Consider the following 15,404-nt stretch of genomic DNA (forward strand, 5'->3'; position numbering starts at 1 on the left):
CCCGGCCCTGTAAGCACGCGGGCAGAAGAGCAGCCTGCAGGCTGCTGTGGAGTCGGCGAAGGCTCTGCCCGGGTGGGCCCGGCCGCGGCGCCCGGGCCGGCACAAAGGCTGGCTTTAAATAGCTGCAGAAAGGAGGGCGGAGGCGGCGCGGCGCAGGGCGGGGCAGGGGCCCGGCGGCAGAGGGGCTCAGCCTGCTGGCCCGCAGCAGCCCTGCAAAGCTCCAACCCCCCCACCCCCCCCAAAGCCCAGGGAGCGCTGACCCTGGGTCACCCGGTGAAGGTCCACCCTCGGGGTGAGAGGACACGGCGGGCAGCAGGGGGCCGCCGGGCTGCCGTGTGCGCCATCTGGCTGGCAGCTCTGCGGGTTGCCACGGTGGGAAGAGGGACAGCAGGGGACGTCACTGCCCTGTGTCCTGCCCTGGCCGGGCCCCGCCTGCCTCCCCGCATCGGGAGGTGCCCGCAGCCGCTGACCCAGATCTGTCTCTGCTGGGAGGCCACCTGCTCTCTGCTGGCTCCGAGGCCCGTTCCGTTCCATTTGCAGCTCCCGGTCGCTGCAGCCCAGTCCACCCCATCCCCGACAGCCCCGTCCTTTAGGGCAGGGACCACCACCACCGGGACGGAGGGACCTCGGCAGGGGAGGGGCCCTGATCAGAAGCAGACGGTGGGCGCTGGCCTGTGGCCCCTCTGAGCTTTGAGAAGGACCCTGGTGCTCTGGCTCTGGCCTCCGGCCGGGCCTGCACCACACCCAGCCACGACGGCCGCTCGGCACGCTGCCCCGCGCCTCTTCTGCAGAGCGACCTGCAGGAGCTGCTGTCAGAGGCTGCAGCCATCACCGAGCTCCTGGGAGAATCTGTCCGGTGTCGCTGGGGCCTCTGAGCTCCTGTCGCCACTGCCCCGGTGCCCCGGCGCTGGGGACCACGGGGCCAAGGGGGCAGTGCCTCCTCAAGCCCTCCAGGCCTCCAGCCCGGGCCAAGGCTGGCCCCAAGCCCTGGGATCTCAGGCCGGTCTCAGAAGCACGCGGCTCTGGCCTCCGCCAGCCCTGGGCTCCCTGCCCTCCGCTGTGCCCACTTTAGAGCACGAGCCCACCCCTGCCCACCTGCAGCCGTCACAGATGCCAGCTACTCCTCTTCCCAGGCTCCCCCGTCAGATGCCAGCTACTCCTCTTCCCCAGGCTCCCCCGCCAGATGCCAGCTACTCCTCTTCCCAGGCTCCCCCGCCAGGTCAGCCGCTGCCTGGGCCCAAGCCCCCGCGAGCCTGGGCAGGGTCCCAGGGCCTGCAGAGACGGCCCCACCCAGAAGCATCCCCTGAGCCCCGGGCTGGGAGCAGGCAGGTGGGGGGTGGTCCAGGCGCCAGAAGACACAGCGCAGTCGGAGCAGAGCCAGCCCCCGGCCAGGGCTTTATTCCATGCTGGGACAGTGGCCTCCTGCGGCTTCCACCGCCCACTCCACCTCCGTCCGCAAACGCCCCACAGAGCGAGGCCTGGCAGCCGGGGCGGCCGCTCTGCCGAGAGCCGCAGGCCAGCTTTGGGGGAGGCTGCAGTGGGAGCCAGGGAGGCCCAGGGGTCCTCGTTTGCCGGGGTCGGTGGGAAACAGGCAAGCAGGGTCTTCCTGGTGGGAGGGGCGCGTGCCACCTCACATGGTGTAGGCCGCCCAGTACACGACGTTGACGGCCGCGAAGGCCGCGGGGAAGACGGCGCGGGCGTAGATGTCGATGGTGTCGGCGCCAATGGGCTTGAACCGGGCGCGGAGGCCCCCCGAGCCCCCCGGGCGGGCCGGCCCCTCCTCCTTGGTCTCCCCCGTCTCCACCTCCACTGACCGGTAGGAGCCCAGCAGGTGCCCAGGGACGCGGCACGGCCGGCGGGAGACGGCCAGCTCCTGGGTGACGCCAGCGGCCGAGAGGGAGAAGAGGACGATCGCGTTCCTCACGTCCATCTGCCCGGGCAGGGGCTGGGGTCAGGGCGCCGCGACCACGGCGGCCGAGGCGAGGCGCCCAGAGCTGCCCCGTCACAAGAGGGACCTGCATGGGGGCCTGGGGAACGCACTCCGGCCTCACCTCCGCCCTTGGCTTTGTGACCTTGACCTTGGCCTTCCGCTTCCTCCTGTAGTCGGCGTTGAAGTGTGCGAAGGCGTACTCCACCAGGGCGGCAAACACGAACACGTAGCAGATCCAGAAGTACACGTCCAGCGCCTTGATGGCCGAGGCCCGCGGCAGCGAGGAGCGGGCGCTGACCATGAGCGTGGTCATGGTCAGCACCGTGGTGATGCCTGCGGGGGTCACGCGGGCGGTGCCGTGTGGGAGCCCGGCCTCGGCGGGCCTGGGTCCCAGACAGCGAGGGTCCACCAGCCTCCCTGCCCCCCGTGCAGGTCAGAGTCCACTGAGCAGGCTGGCCCGGCTGGCCGCTGCCCAGGACAGCCAGCATGAGGCGCCGAGCTCACGGCGGGTGTGGGGGTCCTGCTCCCCGGCACCGCCCTCCAGCCAGCCCCCTGGGAGGCCCCTTTACCTAGAGACACCCTGGCGGGCACCGCCCTGCTCCCCAGCACTGCCCTCCAGCCAGCCCCCTGGGAGCCCCTTTACCTAGAGACACCCTGGCGGGCACCGCGGCCTGGCTGATCCAAAAGGAGACCCAGGACATGGCCACCAGGAGCACGGAGGGCATGTAGGACTGGATGATGTAGACACCGCGGTTCCTCCGCAGGCGGAAGTGCAGGCTGAGCCGGGGGAACTGGCCGGCTGGGGGAGGCACGGCCCACCGTCAGACCTGGGCCGCCGCCCCCTGGGGCTCGGGGCAGGAGGGGCTGTGGTGGGCACTCGGGCCTGGACCCTGCCTTCCCCAGCTCCCACACCGGCTGACGGGCCAGGGTCCCCAGCCTGGCCGCGGGATCGCCCAGAGGAAGCACGGGGGAGGCCCGGAGCTGTCGGTGCCTCGGCTTCCCCCAGGGCAGGGGGCGAGGGCTCCCCGGCTCTGCCAGCCGCCCACCACGTGGTTCCATGGAAGGGCGGCGTGGGGCAGCAGGAGTGGAGGGCCAGGCAGGCCAGGGGAGGCCTGAGAGAGGCCCCCACACCCCCCAGGGCCGCCTCGGCAAGGTGCACACCCCACACCCCCAAGAGCCGCCTCGGCAAGGTGCACACCCCACACCCCCAAGGGCCGCCTCGGCAAGGTGCACACCCCAGGCCCCAGTGCCGCCTCGGCAAGGTGCACACCCCACACCCCCAAGGGCCGCCTCGGCAAGGTGCACACCCCAGGCCCCAGTGCCGCCTCGGCAAGGCGCACACCCCACACCCCCAAGGGCCGCCTCGGCAAGGTATACACCCCAGGCCCCAGTGCTGCCTCGGCAAGGTGCACACCCCAGGCCCCAGTGCCGCCTTGGCAAGGTGCACACCCCACACCCCCAAGGGCCGCCTCGGCAAGGTGCACACCCCAGGCCCCAGTGCCACCTCGGCAAGGTTCACACCCCAGGCCCCAGTCCGGGCGAGCCCGTGCCCCTCGGCGGGTTTGAAGTCAGTGGTTTTCCTGCTGTGCCCAGGACCCTGCACGGCCGGCCGGGCCCCGTCACAAGCAGGAGGCGCCCGCGTTACCCGACTTGAAGTTCATCAGCTCCGTGGAGAAGCGGTAGCTGGTGATGGTGAACTGGGCCAGCTGCAGCCTGTCCAGCCCGTGGATCTGCTCCTGGTTTTCCGACCAGTAGTACACGATGTCCTCCGAGGAGTAGCCATCTGCAGGCAGGCCCACAGGTGGGCCCCGGCCCCGGGCAGCCCCCACATACCCCAGGCCCCCAGGGGCAGGACCGGACGGGGCCCAGCCCGCAGCACCTCCAGGCAGGTGGGTGAGGCCAGCGACGCTGGCAGAAGCAGGGTCACCATCGTCAGCAGGTGCAGCCGTGTTCCGGCAGCCTGGGCCAGCGACACACAGGCGTCTGGGGTCCTCAGCCCAGCTCTCCCTGGTCACCCGGCCTTCTCCCCGCTCCATCGCCCCCCAAGGCCCCTTCCACTCCTGTGACAGCTTTGCCCTGGGCTCCTCCCTATCCCCTGAGCTGGCTTTGTCCACACTCCGGCCTGCCCCGGTCTGCAACCGCCTCGTCTGACCCCCTCCGGCCACGCCGGCCCACTCACAGCTCTCCAGTTCCAGCATGCACTCCTGCTCATCCATGGGGTACTTGGCCAGGTCCATGTCGCAGGCCACCGTGGAGGTGATTCTGCCCAGACAAGTGTGGAGTGAGGACCGTGGGCAAGGCCAGCCCTCCGGAGCCGGCAGCTCCCCTGCCCCCTGCCGCCCACGGTGGGCTCAGGGGCCCTCTCAGCTGTGAGAGGGCTGTGACATCTGAGAGCCGTGCTCAACTCTGGGGGCGCTTGGGCCTTCAAGAACGGGATTTTATCCGTCCGTCCTTCAAGGTGCAGCTCGGCCAGGGACCTCCGAGGCAGGACCCAGCCGGAGCAGCCCGGCTCTGGCCCGAGAAGCTGTAGACGGCCACGTGGGAGCAGACCCAGAGCTGCCCAGGGCCCTGCTGGCCCGGGGGCGGCCAGAAGTCAAAAGCTTACGTAAAATCTGCTTTTGACAATGTTAAGAAATAACTGCATTTCCAGAAGGCCCGTGTGTGAGCAAAGCACACAGTCGCCAGCGGCAGACGGCCCTCGTGCGCACGAAGCAACCACAGGGCGCGGAGGCAGGGGAGTGACGCTCGCAGCGGCTCCGACGAACCTCAGCACCGGACGCCAGACGCGCGGGACAGAGACAGGGGTGGGCTGTCGGCACAGAGCGGAGGTTCGCACGGCCTGGCAGACAAGCTCCGTGCCGCTGGACTGTCCACTCGGAGACGCGGACCTAACGTGCCAGGAGCTCCGGCCCTGGGGACCCTGCAGCTGAGGCGTCACCAGCAGACGCCGGGGCCGGGTGCCAGAATGCCCCCCGCCCAGCCCCCGCCAGGAGCAGCCCCGCGCCCAGACCGCTCACCGGATGCTGTACAGGACCACGCCGTCCGGCTGCAGCCGGATGAGTTTGTTCTCCACGGTGACGTCGTGGAACCAGGCCGACTTGGCGTTCACGATGAACGTGTCGGGCAGCCACAGCTTGTCCACGAAGCGGCTGTCCAGGCCCAGGGTCTCGCTGGTGTGGTTGTAGGAGAGCCTGCTGTCCCTCCAGCTCTGGTGCAGGAACACGGTCATGGTGTACTCCTGTGCCGGGCGGGGCGGGTGCGGCTCAGCCCCTGCTCTCGCGGGGCTCAAGCCGGGGGCAGCCGGCTGCACACTCACCATGTTCACCTCCGAGATGTGGTCGATGCTGGCCACCTCCAGGGCGAGGGCCACGTTCACAGGGGGGCCTGTGAGGAGAGGACGGAGTGCAAGGGGGGAGGCGCAGGCCAGGCCCCCCGCCAGGGCCAGCCCAGCGGAGCAGGTCGGCGTAGCCGGGGCCTCTGCGCGGGCTGGGTCTCGGTGTGCCTCTGCCGTCGCATCGCAGCTTCCCTGGGGGCCTGGGGCTTGCGATCCAACAGAGCCCCCCGGGGAGACCCAGAGCCCTTCGGGCACACACCCACAGGCAAGCCACTGCTTGAGCCGGCCCCTCACCTCCGATGCCGGGCCGGAAGTTGCGGGCATAGCCTTCCACCAGCCCGTCCAGGTTGGGGAGCCAGGAGATCTCCAGGTTGGAGCCCACGTAGTCCCCGATATCGTTCATGGCTCTGGGAACACAAGGCCAAGTGGTCACCGACAGGGCCCTGGGGCGGCAGCACCGGCCTGGGCACCTGGGCCAGGATGAGGAGTCGGATGCAGGGGAGCCCGGGACGTCCTCGGCCCCTGCACCGTCCTGTGCTCAGCCTCCCCCCTCCCCATGGACCTGCAAGGGAGGCTGCCCAGGAGGACCCTCTCAGGGACACACGGCCGCCCTCCAGCCTCTGGCAGAGAACCGTCCAATCGTCCTTCTAAACATCCATCCATCATCCCTCCACCCATCCATCCATCATCCATCCATCATCCATCCATCCATCAACCCATCCATCCACCCATCCATCATCCATCCATCATCCATCCATCATCCATCCATCCATCAACCCATCCATCCACCCACCCATCTACTCATCCATCATCCATCAATCTACCCATCCATCATCCATCCATCATCCATCCATCATCCACTCATCCATCAGCCATCATCCATCCACCCACCCATCCACTCATCCATCATCCATCATCCACCCACCCATCCATCCATCATCCATCCATCCATCAACCCATCCATCCACCCACCCATCCACTCATCCATCATCCATCCATCTACCCATCCATCATGCATCCATCATCCATCCATCATCAATCATCCATCCACCCATCCATCCACCCACCCATCCATCAGCCATCAGCCATCATCCAACCACCCACCCATCCACTCATCCATCATCCATCAATCTACCCATCCATCATCCATCCACCCACCCATCCATCCATCCATCATCCATCATCCACCCACCCATCCACCCACCCATCCATCATCCACCCACCCACCCATCCACCCACCCATCCATCATCCATCCACTCATCCATCAGCCATCAGCCATCATCCAACCACCCACCCATCTACTCATCCATCATCCATCAATCATCCACCCACCCATCCATCATCCATCCATCATCCATCCATCATCCATCCACTCATCTATCAGCCATCATCCATCCACTCATCTATCAGCCATCATCCATCATCCATCAGCCATCATCAATCCACCCACCCATCCACTCATCCATCACCCATCAATCCACCCACCCATCATCCATCCACTCATCTATCAGCCATCAGCCATCATCCAACCACCCACCCATCTACTCATCCATCATCCATCAACCATCCACCCACCCATCCATCATCCATCCATCATCCATCCATCATCCATCCACTCATCTATCAGCCATTAGCCATCATCCACGCATCAGGTGACTGACTCCCTGGTGTGGGTTCCACTTCAGAAACGCGGCTGCACCGTGGGCAGAGTCACAGCCCAGGCGTGGGTGGAGGTCCAAGTGTCATGGGGGAGGGGCGGGCAAGTGGCTTTAGATTGACAAGCGTTGTGGTAGGGGAGGTCAGGCCCCTGGCCGCCAGGAGTCTGGGGAGGAGACCACCGCCCTGAGAAAGCCACGCCAGAGCCCAAAGCCAGAGAGCACGAGCGTCCAGGGAGAGGCCAGAGGGGGCAGCAGGGAGGCTCCAGGCTGTGGGAGGGATCGAAGGGGGGCCCCTCCCAGGGCTGACCTCCCCCCGGGTCAACTCAAGGTCATGAATGAGGTGCCGAGAGATGAGACAGGATTCTGGTGAGGCCACAGGAGTGCCCGGGGAGCCGGGCAGTGCGTCCTGCCTGGACTCTGGTCCTTACATCACACTCTCAGGGGGTCCTAGAAGCCCCCAGGAAGCCTGGGTTTGAGAGGCACCAGGAGTGGGCCCCCCCTCCACAGAGCCACGTCTCTGTCACAGACTGCCCCCCCACAGAGCCACGTCTCTGTCACAGACTGGGCTCTGAAGGAGCCGTCTTTGAACAGAAAGTCCCTCAGCTAAGGTGTTTTGCAAACTTCTGATCGTCATGGGTGGGGAAAGTGACCTTGGACAAGGCCTGCGGCTCTGCTGTCCACCCCAGACAGTCAGCCGCTGCTCCCTGCTGGTCCCCAGGGCCAGGGCTGGGGACAGGGGAAAGAGCTGGAGTCCTGGTCCTACGATTAAAACGCCAAGTGGAGGTCCCCCTGAGGCCGGAGGCAAAGGGATTGAATTGTTTTTGGACCTGCCCAGCTGCCATCAGCCTGCTGGAACCAGGCCACCAGGAGACCACGTCCTCCCTGGGCGCACCTCTTGCCTGTTGACCCCCTTCCCTCTGCACCTGCCCCAGACAAACTCTGCAGCGGGCGGGGCTGGGGGAGCTTGGCAGGGGCAGGGGGCTCCCTGGTCCACCTCCCCTCTACACATGGGGGCCTGAGAGGTCCCCAGGGGGCCTCGAGGCCAGTGTGGCCGGGCTCGGGGCTGCCCTCGGGGAGACGGCTCTGCGCCCACACTCAGAAATTCAAGCACGTCGTGCCCTGGGGCACCGTGAGGACCGACGGCCTCTGCCCAGGGCGCACCTTGGCTATCAGGCCTGGTTCCCTTCTGCCTCCCCCCCCCCACAGAAGCAAAGCCGCCCCCGGCACTGCGCCCCTGGGGAGGGTGGGCGTCACCGAGCCCAGCACTGCGGCGGGATCCTCCCCAGCACACTCAGCCTACGGATCCTGACAGCTCCACTTTTAGAGCAACGCAAGGCTCGCCAGCACTCGGTTACCAAGGCAAAGAGCCGCGTGCGGCAGCGGCCGTGAGCTGGCACGGCAGGCGCCGCTGCTCAGCCGCTCCGGGGACTCGGGGCGCCTACGACCCAGGAGGGCCGCCCCCAAGCAGGCCCCAGCCCCTGACCCCGCCAGCGCCCACAGGAGTCTGGGCTGGGGAGGGTTGGCTAGAACCAGACCCCATCCCTCGGCAAAGCTCCAGGGACGAGGAGCCTGACGCTGGCGGGAGGGAGCGCGGCCGTCCTTGTCCTGCAGTGGAGGGGACAGGGGTGGCAGGAGGTTCGGTCTGAAGGCCACGCAGGGCGGGAGGGCAGCTGCTTCCCGGCCCCTTCTGAACCTTGGGGCGAACCCACAGCTTCGCACCTGCGCTGTCCCGGTCAGGCCAAAGCCGGGGCAGGAGGCGGAGCCCAGCCCAGGGGCACAGCCACGGCACCCAAAACGGCAGAGCTTAGGGCTCAGGGGGGCAGGCAGTGCGGCGGCCCTGTGCCCGGCACGCGACACCCTGGGAGCCAGACGCCGGCCAGCGCTTTGCAGGAGGCCTCTCCGTGCACGTGTGGACTGGGAGGGGCATCTGGAGGCCCTGTGAGCAGGGCACACAAACGTGAAGCCAGCACCGGGAGGGGTTTACCAGACGGCGAGTCTCGCTGTCAAACTCGGGCTCAAACTGTGTGCTCAGAGCTGTGGGGACTTCAGGCTCGCGGCTCCGTGGAGGGGGCCTGGGCTGGACCCTCCGGCCAGCATGGATGAGCTGGGCCACGCCTCACCCCCGGCCCTTGCTGTCACCTGGGAGTCCCGCAGGACACGCTCCCGTGGTCTCCAGCCCTGCAGCCAGACCCAGGCCTTCCTCGCTCATTCCTCTGGCCCAGCAAGGGAAGTGACACCCCCTCTTCCCCAGCCCCCCCACCATGTTCCCTAGACACCGGCGGCTGAGGCCAGCCATTTTGTCCCAACGGCCACCAGGGGCCATCAGCAGGTGCAGTCCCCTCGCGGGACCGCCTGTTTTGCTTGCACAGAGATGGTTCCAGGAAAGACCCTCTTGCGGGCTGTGGCCGGTGGCCGGGGGGTGCAGGGGCCATTCGGACGCCCAGAGAGAGGGCAGAGCGCAGCCCGCACGGAGCCACAGCTGGACCCTTCTCCCAAGCTCCACTACACTTCACGCAGACCCAGAGGTCTTTCTCCCAGCCGGGCACCTGGGCGCCGGCCACCTACTCACCGGGAGCTCAGTGGCTCCTGAAAGGGGCCCACGGCCACCTGGCCCGGCTCCCCCGCAGCCACGCACCTGCCTCCGGGCTCCCACCCTGCTCCCACGGCAGGGGAGCGCCCCCGCCCCAGTTCTCGGATTCTCCTCCCCTCTCCCGCCGCTGGAGGGGGCCGCAGATGCTGGGCGAGAGCTGACAGCAGTTGGGAGGCCGGGCGCTGCGGCCCCCCCACCCCACCGGACAGCGGCCAGCGCCGGCCGGCAGGGGCGCCCGCGGGGACACCGGGGACGAGACCCGCGGTCCCCGCGCCGAGGTTCGCGTCCGCAGCTCCACTCCAGCTCGGTCTCGGCCCGCGGGGGGCCCCCAAATTTCTGGCTCCCCGAGTAGGGACTCCTGCCCCTCCAAGTGCCCCCAGGTAGAGACCCCTGTACCGCGGCGAACCCGTGTGCAGACCTCCACTCACGTGCGGACCCTTGCCCTCCATGTGTCCCCGGGTGGGGACCCTCGCCTTCCTGGCGCCCCCCGGCCGGGACCACCGCTCATCTGCAGCCCCGGGGTGCAGACTCCCGCCCTCCCGGAGCCCCCGGGCCAGGACCCCCGCTCACCTGGCGCCGCGGGGCCGCGCGCGCAGCAGCAGGAGCGCTGGCAGCAGCCAGCGCAACGAAGCCATTGCCCCGGCGGCTCCGCGGGACGCCCGGCGGCCTCGGGCGGCGCGAAGTTGTCCTCCAGGGCCGACGCGGCTGCACCGGCGGGGCGGGGGCGGAGCCTGGCGTCGGTCCCGCCCCCAACCCTGGGCCCCGCCCCCGGCCCCGCCCCGCGCCCGAAGATCCGGACCCCCAGCGGCTGCCCTCACCCGCTGCGGTCGCGTGTCCTCGCGGGGGCGGCTGGCAGCAGACGGGGCTGGGGGCAGCGGCCCTTGCTCGAGCCAGGGCCGGGGTCCTGGAACGCGGGCGGGCTGAGGGGGAGGGTCCCGGGAACAGCGGGCGGGGGGAGGGGCTCTGTCGCTGCTCACGGCGGTCTGGACTCGCTCCGGCCCCCGGAGCAGTCAAGTCGCGGCCTGGGCTGGCCAGGCCCCACCACGCCCAGAGAGCTAAGAAAGTGGAGGGGCTTTTTTTTGTTTGTTTTTGTTGTTGTTGTTGTCGTTGTTGTTTTTTCCTCCATTCTGTTGGAAAAGCAGAGAGACCGCGAGATAAAAACGGACAGAGAGGGATACATTGTCCATCTGCTGCTTTACTCCCCAGAGGCCCAAGCAAGACAGAAGTCCAGCTGGGTCTCCCACCGGGTGACAGGGCCCCCAGAGCCCGGCCCACCCCTGCTGCCTTCCAGGGCGCCCGTGAGCAGGACGCTGGACTCCAGGTAGAACCCAGGCACTCCGGTGCCCCCGGCTTGGGTTAACGCGCACGCCAAACTCCCCCTCCCCCGTTTTTCTTTTATACTTGAAGTTCTGGGGCAATTCCCTATAAAAAGATGATCAAAAATTTAACTTCTGTTCAGTCTCATGCCCTCACTTCTGGTTCCTGGCAGCATAAACGGAACTTGAGAAAACGCTGAAAAATGGTGGACCTTCTCCCCACGTCAGCTGAGTCCCCGCAGGTGCCTGTGGCCCCTGGCCAGAGCAGGCCGGGGAGGGCCGTGTGGACGGCAGTTTGCGGTGGGCTTTCCTAGCCCCGGCTGGGTGCGGTGGGTGTAGAACGGGGCCGGTTCTGTTTGCTTGCTTTCTGTGTTTTTGAGGCGTATTTACTTGAGAGGCCAAGAGAGACAGAGCACTCGTGTCCGATGGTGACTCCCCCAAAGGCCTGCGTTGGGCCAGGGCAGAAGCTGGGGCCGGGGGCTCAGTCCTGGGCTCCCACCCGGGCGGCAGGAACCCAGCACTGCCGCCTCCCAAGGTCCGTGTTAGCGGGAAGCTGGGGTCGGGAGCAGCAGGGGGACAGACGCAGGGCTGTGGTGTGGGACACGGCGTCTTCACGGCCAGGATGCCTCTCAGCTGCTTCTCTTTAAAAAAAAAATTATTTATGTATTTGCAAGGCAGAGACACAGAGATGGGAACAGAGGAATTGACCGTCCACTGGGTGACTCCCCCAAAAGGCCACAGTGGCCAGGGCTGGGCCAAGCTGAAACCAGGGAGCTCCATCCGGTCTCCGTGTGATGGCAGGGACAGACCCAAGCATTGGGCCATCCTCAGCTGCCTTCCCAGGAGCACTGTTTTAAAAGAATTATTTATTTATTTGAAAGTCAGAGTTACACAGAGAGAGAAGAAGAGGCAGAGAGAGAGAGAGAGAGAGAGAGAGAGAGAGAGCGAGGTCCTCCATCCGCTGGTTCACTCCCCAAATGGCCACAACGGCTGGGGCTGGGCCAAGTGAAAGCCAGGAGCTTCTCCGGGTCTCCCACGCGGGTGCAGGTGCCCAAGGACCCGGGCCATCCTCCACTGCTTTCCCAGGCCACAGCAGAGAGCTGGATCAGAGGTGGAGCAGCAGAACTCGAACTGGTGCCCATATGGGATGCCGGCACTGTAGGTGGTGGCTTTACCCGCGACGCCACAGCGCCAGCCCCTCCAGGAGCACAAGCAGGGAGCTGGATCGGAAGCGGAGCAGCAGGACTCGAAGTGTCCCTTCACTGCGGGATGCCAGTGTTGCAGGCCACAGCTGAACCGGCTGCACCCCGGGCCCTCAGGGATGGGCTGCACAAAGCCCCTCTGGTCTGGTCTCAGCTTGAACGTCCCCTCTCGGCTCCTCCTGGCTCCCAGCTGGAGTGAGCTCTTTGGTGGGAAGCGGGGCCCTCGCTGCACAGCCCACTCTGTGCCGGCCACACAGGCCCTGGGAGAGCTGGGCCCAGGGCCCGGCCTGCCCGCCCCCCCAGGAGCTGAGGCTGCCCGCAGGTTGCGTTCATCATCTCGTCCCCTTTGTGGAGCTCCTGTGTCTAACAGTGTGGCATACCATCGGTGCCTAATAAGGACAGAAAAACACAGGCTCCGTCTGCATGGTGATCAGCGCCTCCTTTCCACGTTGGGACACTGCAGCCCTCGGGGTGACCCCGGGTCAGGTCACCCCTCCCCCACTCGCAGGCGAGCCCTGGTGACCTTGCGAGTTCACCAGTTCCTTCAGGAGGGACCAGAACGCATTGCTCTTCACTCCTGCTATAGAATCAACGCTGGGTTCCCACGGCAGCGAAGAGCATAGCTCAGGGGGACGGACCGGCGTCTCGGCCCCGGCACTGGTTGTCTGCTGGCATCAGCTCCCCTCCTCCCAGCTACAAACCCGGATGGAGAAGCAGGCGGAGCAAGCCCCCTCGGACGCGGACGCGGTGGACGTCAGCCCGGAGTGCGCAGTTTCCCAGAACACCTGCAGGTCCAGCAGCCCGGAAGCCAGAGCCGCGCGTCTCTGCGCAGCGCTGCGTTTCGGTTGGATCTGCAGAACGGGAGTCCTTGCGATTGCTTCTTCAAGGTTTTCAAGATTTTGTCACCGTAGCTGGCTCCAGTCCCTTTCCCGGCTGCTCCCTGCCCTCGTCCCAGCTCCTCCCAGGGCAGCTCCTGCTACTCCAGCCCAGCGGGGAGCAGCCACCAGGGTCAGGGCCGAGCCGTGGTGCCAGGGCCGAGCCGTGGTGCTGTGTGGCCACAGGCTGAGGCGGGCCCGGGTGAGGCGGGAGCGGCACCTGCTCTCCGCTGTTTGAGAATTCGGGAGTGCCGCCCACCAGAGGTCTGGGTGCCAGTGCTGGCTCTGCCGATGGCCGCGCGTGAGACCCCGGGGAAGTCATTTCTCCTGGTGCTGATCTCTCCATTGGCAAGAGCGGGTGAGAGTAGCAGTTTGTTTCCTCTGCATCGCGAGACCAAGATGCTGGTCTCATGTTCTCTCTTTTTTAATTTAATAATGTAGTTGGGCTGGCACTGTGGCAGGTAAAGCCATTGGCTGCAGTGCTGGCATCCCATATGGGCACTGGTTCGAGTCCCAGCTGCTCCACTTCAGTCCAGCTCTCTGCTGTGGCCTGGGAAGGCAGTGGAGGACGGCCCAACTGCTTGGCCCCTGCACCCACGTGGGAGACCAGGAGAAGCACCTGGCTCCTGACTTCAGATCAGCACAGCTACGGCCATTGCGGCCATCTGGGGAGTGAACCAGCAGATGGAAGACCTCTCTCTGTCTCTCCTCTCTCTGCTTGTAACTCCACCTCTCAAATAAATGAATCTTTAAAAAAAAAGTGATTTAAAAAAATAATGTAGCTGACTTAGCTGTCTCTTTAAAGATTTACTGAGAGAGATCTTCCACCTGCTGGTTCACTCCCCAAGTGGCTACAACAGCCAGAGCTGGGCCAGGCTGAAGCCAGGAGCCAGGAGCTCCCTCCAGGTCTCCCACGTGCGTGCAGGGCCCAAGCGCTTGCATCATCTTCCGCTGCTTCCCAGGTGCATTAGCAGGGAGCCGGATCAGAAGTGGAGCAGCCGGGACTCAAACCTCCACCTCCACCTCCTCCTCCTCCCCTTCTCTCCCTCCTTCCCCCCTCCCTCCTCCTCCTCCTCCCCTCCCATTATGTCACAGCACTGCCCCCGATGCTGGACTACTGAAAGGTGTTGGGGGGGGCCTTCGACCCAGCTGTTAAAAGACACCTGCAGCCCCCATCGGAGTGCCTGGGTCCGACGTCTGTGTCCCGCGCCTGACTCCAGCTTCTCGCTACTGTGCATCCAGGAAGGCAGTGGTGATGGCCCAAGTCCCTGGGCCCTGCACCCACGTGGGAGACCTGGATGAGCTCCTGGCTCCCGGCTTCAGCCTGGCCCAGCCCTGGGTGTTGGAGATATTTGGGGAGTGAACCAGTGGATGGAAGACATCTCTCTCTCTCTCTCTCTCTCTCAAATAAGTTAATTTTAAAGACTCATGGGGGCCAATGCTGTTGCATAACAGGTAAAGCCACCACCTTTAGTGCCGGCATCCCATATGGGCGCTGGTTCGAGTCCCGGCTGCTCCATTTCCGATCCAGCTCCCTGCTATAGGGCCCAAGATGGCCCCTGCACCCACGTGGGAGACCTGGATGAGCTCCTGGCTCCTGGCTTCGGATTGGTGCAGTCCCAGCCATTGTGGCCACCTGGGGAGTGAACCAGCTGTAGAAGGCCTCTCTCTCTCTCTCTCTCTCTCTCTCTGCTTCTCCTCTCTCTGTGTAGAGACTACAGGTCGGTGAGGCCAGAGCTTCCAGTTCCAACAAAGGCATGTGACCGCTACCTCTCCACTAACTGCTGTGAGCTCCCTTCCTGCCCCTCCGACCTGGCGCTGGCTTCTCCCAGGGTGGGATCCGTTCAGAGCCCTTAGGTTGAGTGAGGAGGGCACCACTGCCATCTCTCTCCCACCCAGGCAGGCGGGCGTCACGCCGCGCCCCACGCCCAGGGCCCTGCCGCTTCGGTCAGTTCCAGGAAGTCTCAGATGCCGTCTCTTCTGGCCAGCAGTGCCCTCCCCGAGTGGCATCCAGAAAGCTGTGCAAGGGTCACCAGCAGGCCGCCTGATGTCCCCGCTGGCAGCCTTGTTGGTGTCAGCCTTCGGAAAGCCGCGGGGGGGCGGTGCAAGTCCGGGGCCTGGGGGGCGCTGGCCTGAGTCCGTCCTGGCGGCCTGGGCGGTGGAGGTGAGTCATGGGGGAGGGGGGAGGAGGCTGCAGCAGCTAGATGTAAAGCCCCTGCCTCCGCACTGGGGAGGCTGCTCTGTGATTTCCCCAGGAAAGCGCACCGAGCAGAGGACCTGGCGATCACGTGGAGCCGAGCTCGCTGGGCTCCCAGCGCAATCACAGATCCTGTGATTTCAGCTGGAATCCGTTCATCCAGACTGGCACAGGAGACCTGGCAGAGGATCGAATGCAAAATGCCCGCAGCGGCCGCGCGTCCAACCGGCTCCTCGGTCGGAGCGTGCTGTTCACGCGGAAGCCGGGCTTGGTTTCGCTGCTGTTTCCAGTAATCAAGGCC

At 65.9% G+C, this 15,404-nt stretch overlaps 1 protein-coding gene across 3 annotated transcripts; it reads right to left on the reverse strand.

The window, feature by feature from the left end:
• Window positions 1-1,366: 1,366 nt before the first annotated feature.
• GABRD (gamma-aminobutyric acid type A receptor subunit delta) lies at window positions 1,367-10,242 on the reverse strand. 3 transcript variants are annotated; one of them, XM_070077111.2, is made up of 9 exons: window positions 10,084-10,242; window positions 5,559-5,671; window positions 5,247-5,314; window positions 4,948-5,138; window positions 4,110-4,192; window positions 3,576-3,713; window positions 2,574-2,729; window positions 2,052-2,263; window positions 1,367-1,930 (listed from the first exon to the last, which is right to left on the reverse strand). In XM_070077111.2, the coding sequence occupies exons 1-9, from the start codon at window positions 10,146-10,148 to the stop codon at window positions 1,631-1,633; spliced, it is 1,326 nt and encodes a 441-aa protein (XP_069933212.2). In that variant the 5' UTR covers window positions 10,149-10,242; the 3' UTR covers window positions 1,367-1,630. The 3 variants fall into 3 exon arrangements, with proteins under 3 accessions (XP_069933212.2, XP_051685513.3, XP_089157700.1); XM_051829553.3 differs by having other exon boundaries at window positions 4,948-5,168; XM_089301574.1 differs by lacking the exon at window positions 1,367-1,930 and having other exon boundaries at window positions 2,124-2,263; window positions 2,500-2,729; window positions 4,948-5,168.
• Between the last annotated feature and the right edge of the window lie 5,162 nt (window positions 10,243-15,404).

Source organism: Oryctolagus cuniculus, chromosome 7, assembly GCF_051225735.1.
Source record: "Oryctolagus cuniculus isolate XC-2025 breed Fujian yellow rabbit chromosome 7, ASM5122573v1, whole genome shotgun sequence".
Classification (NCBI taxonomy): Eukaryota; Metazoa; Chordata; class Mammalia; order Lagomorpha; family Leporidae; genus Oryctolagus; species Oryctolagus cuniculus.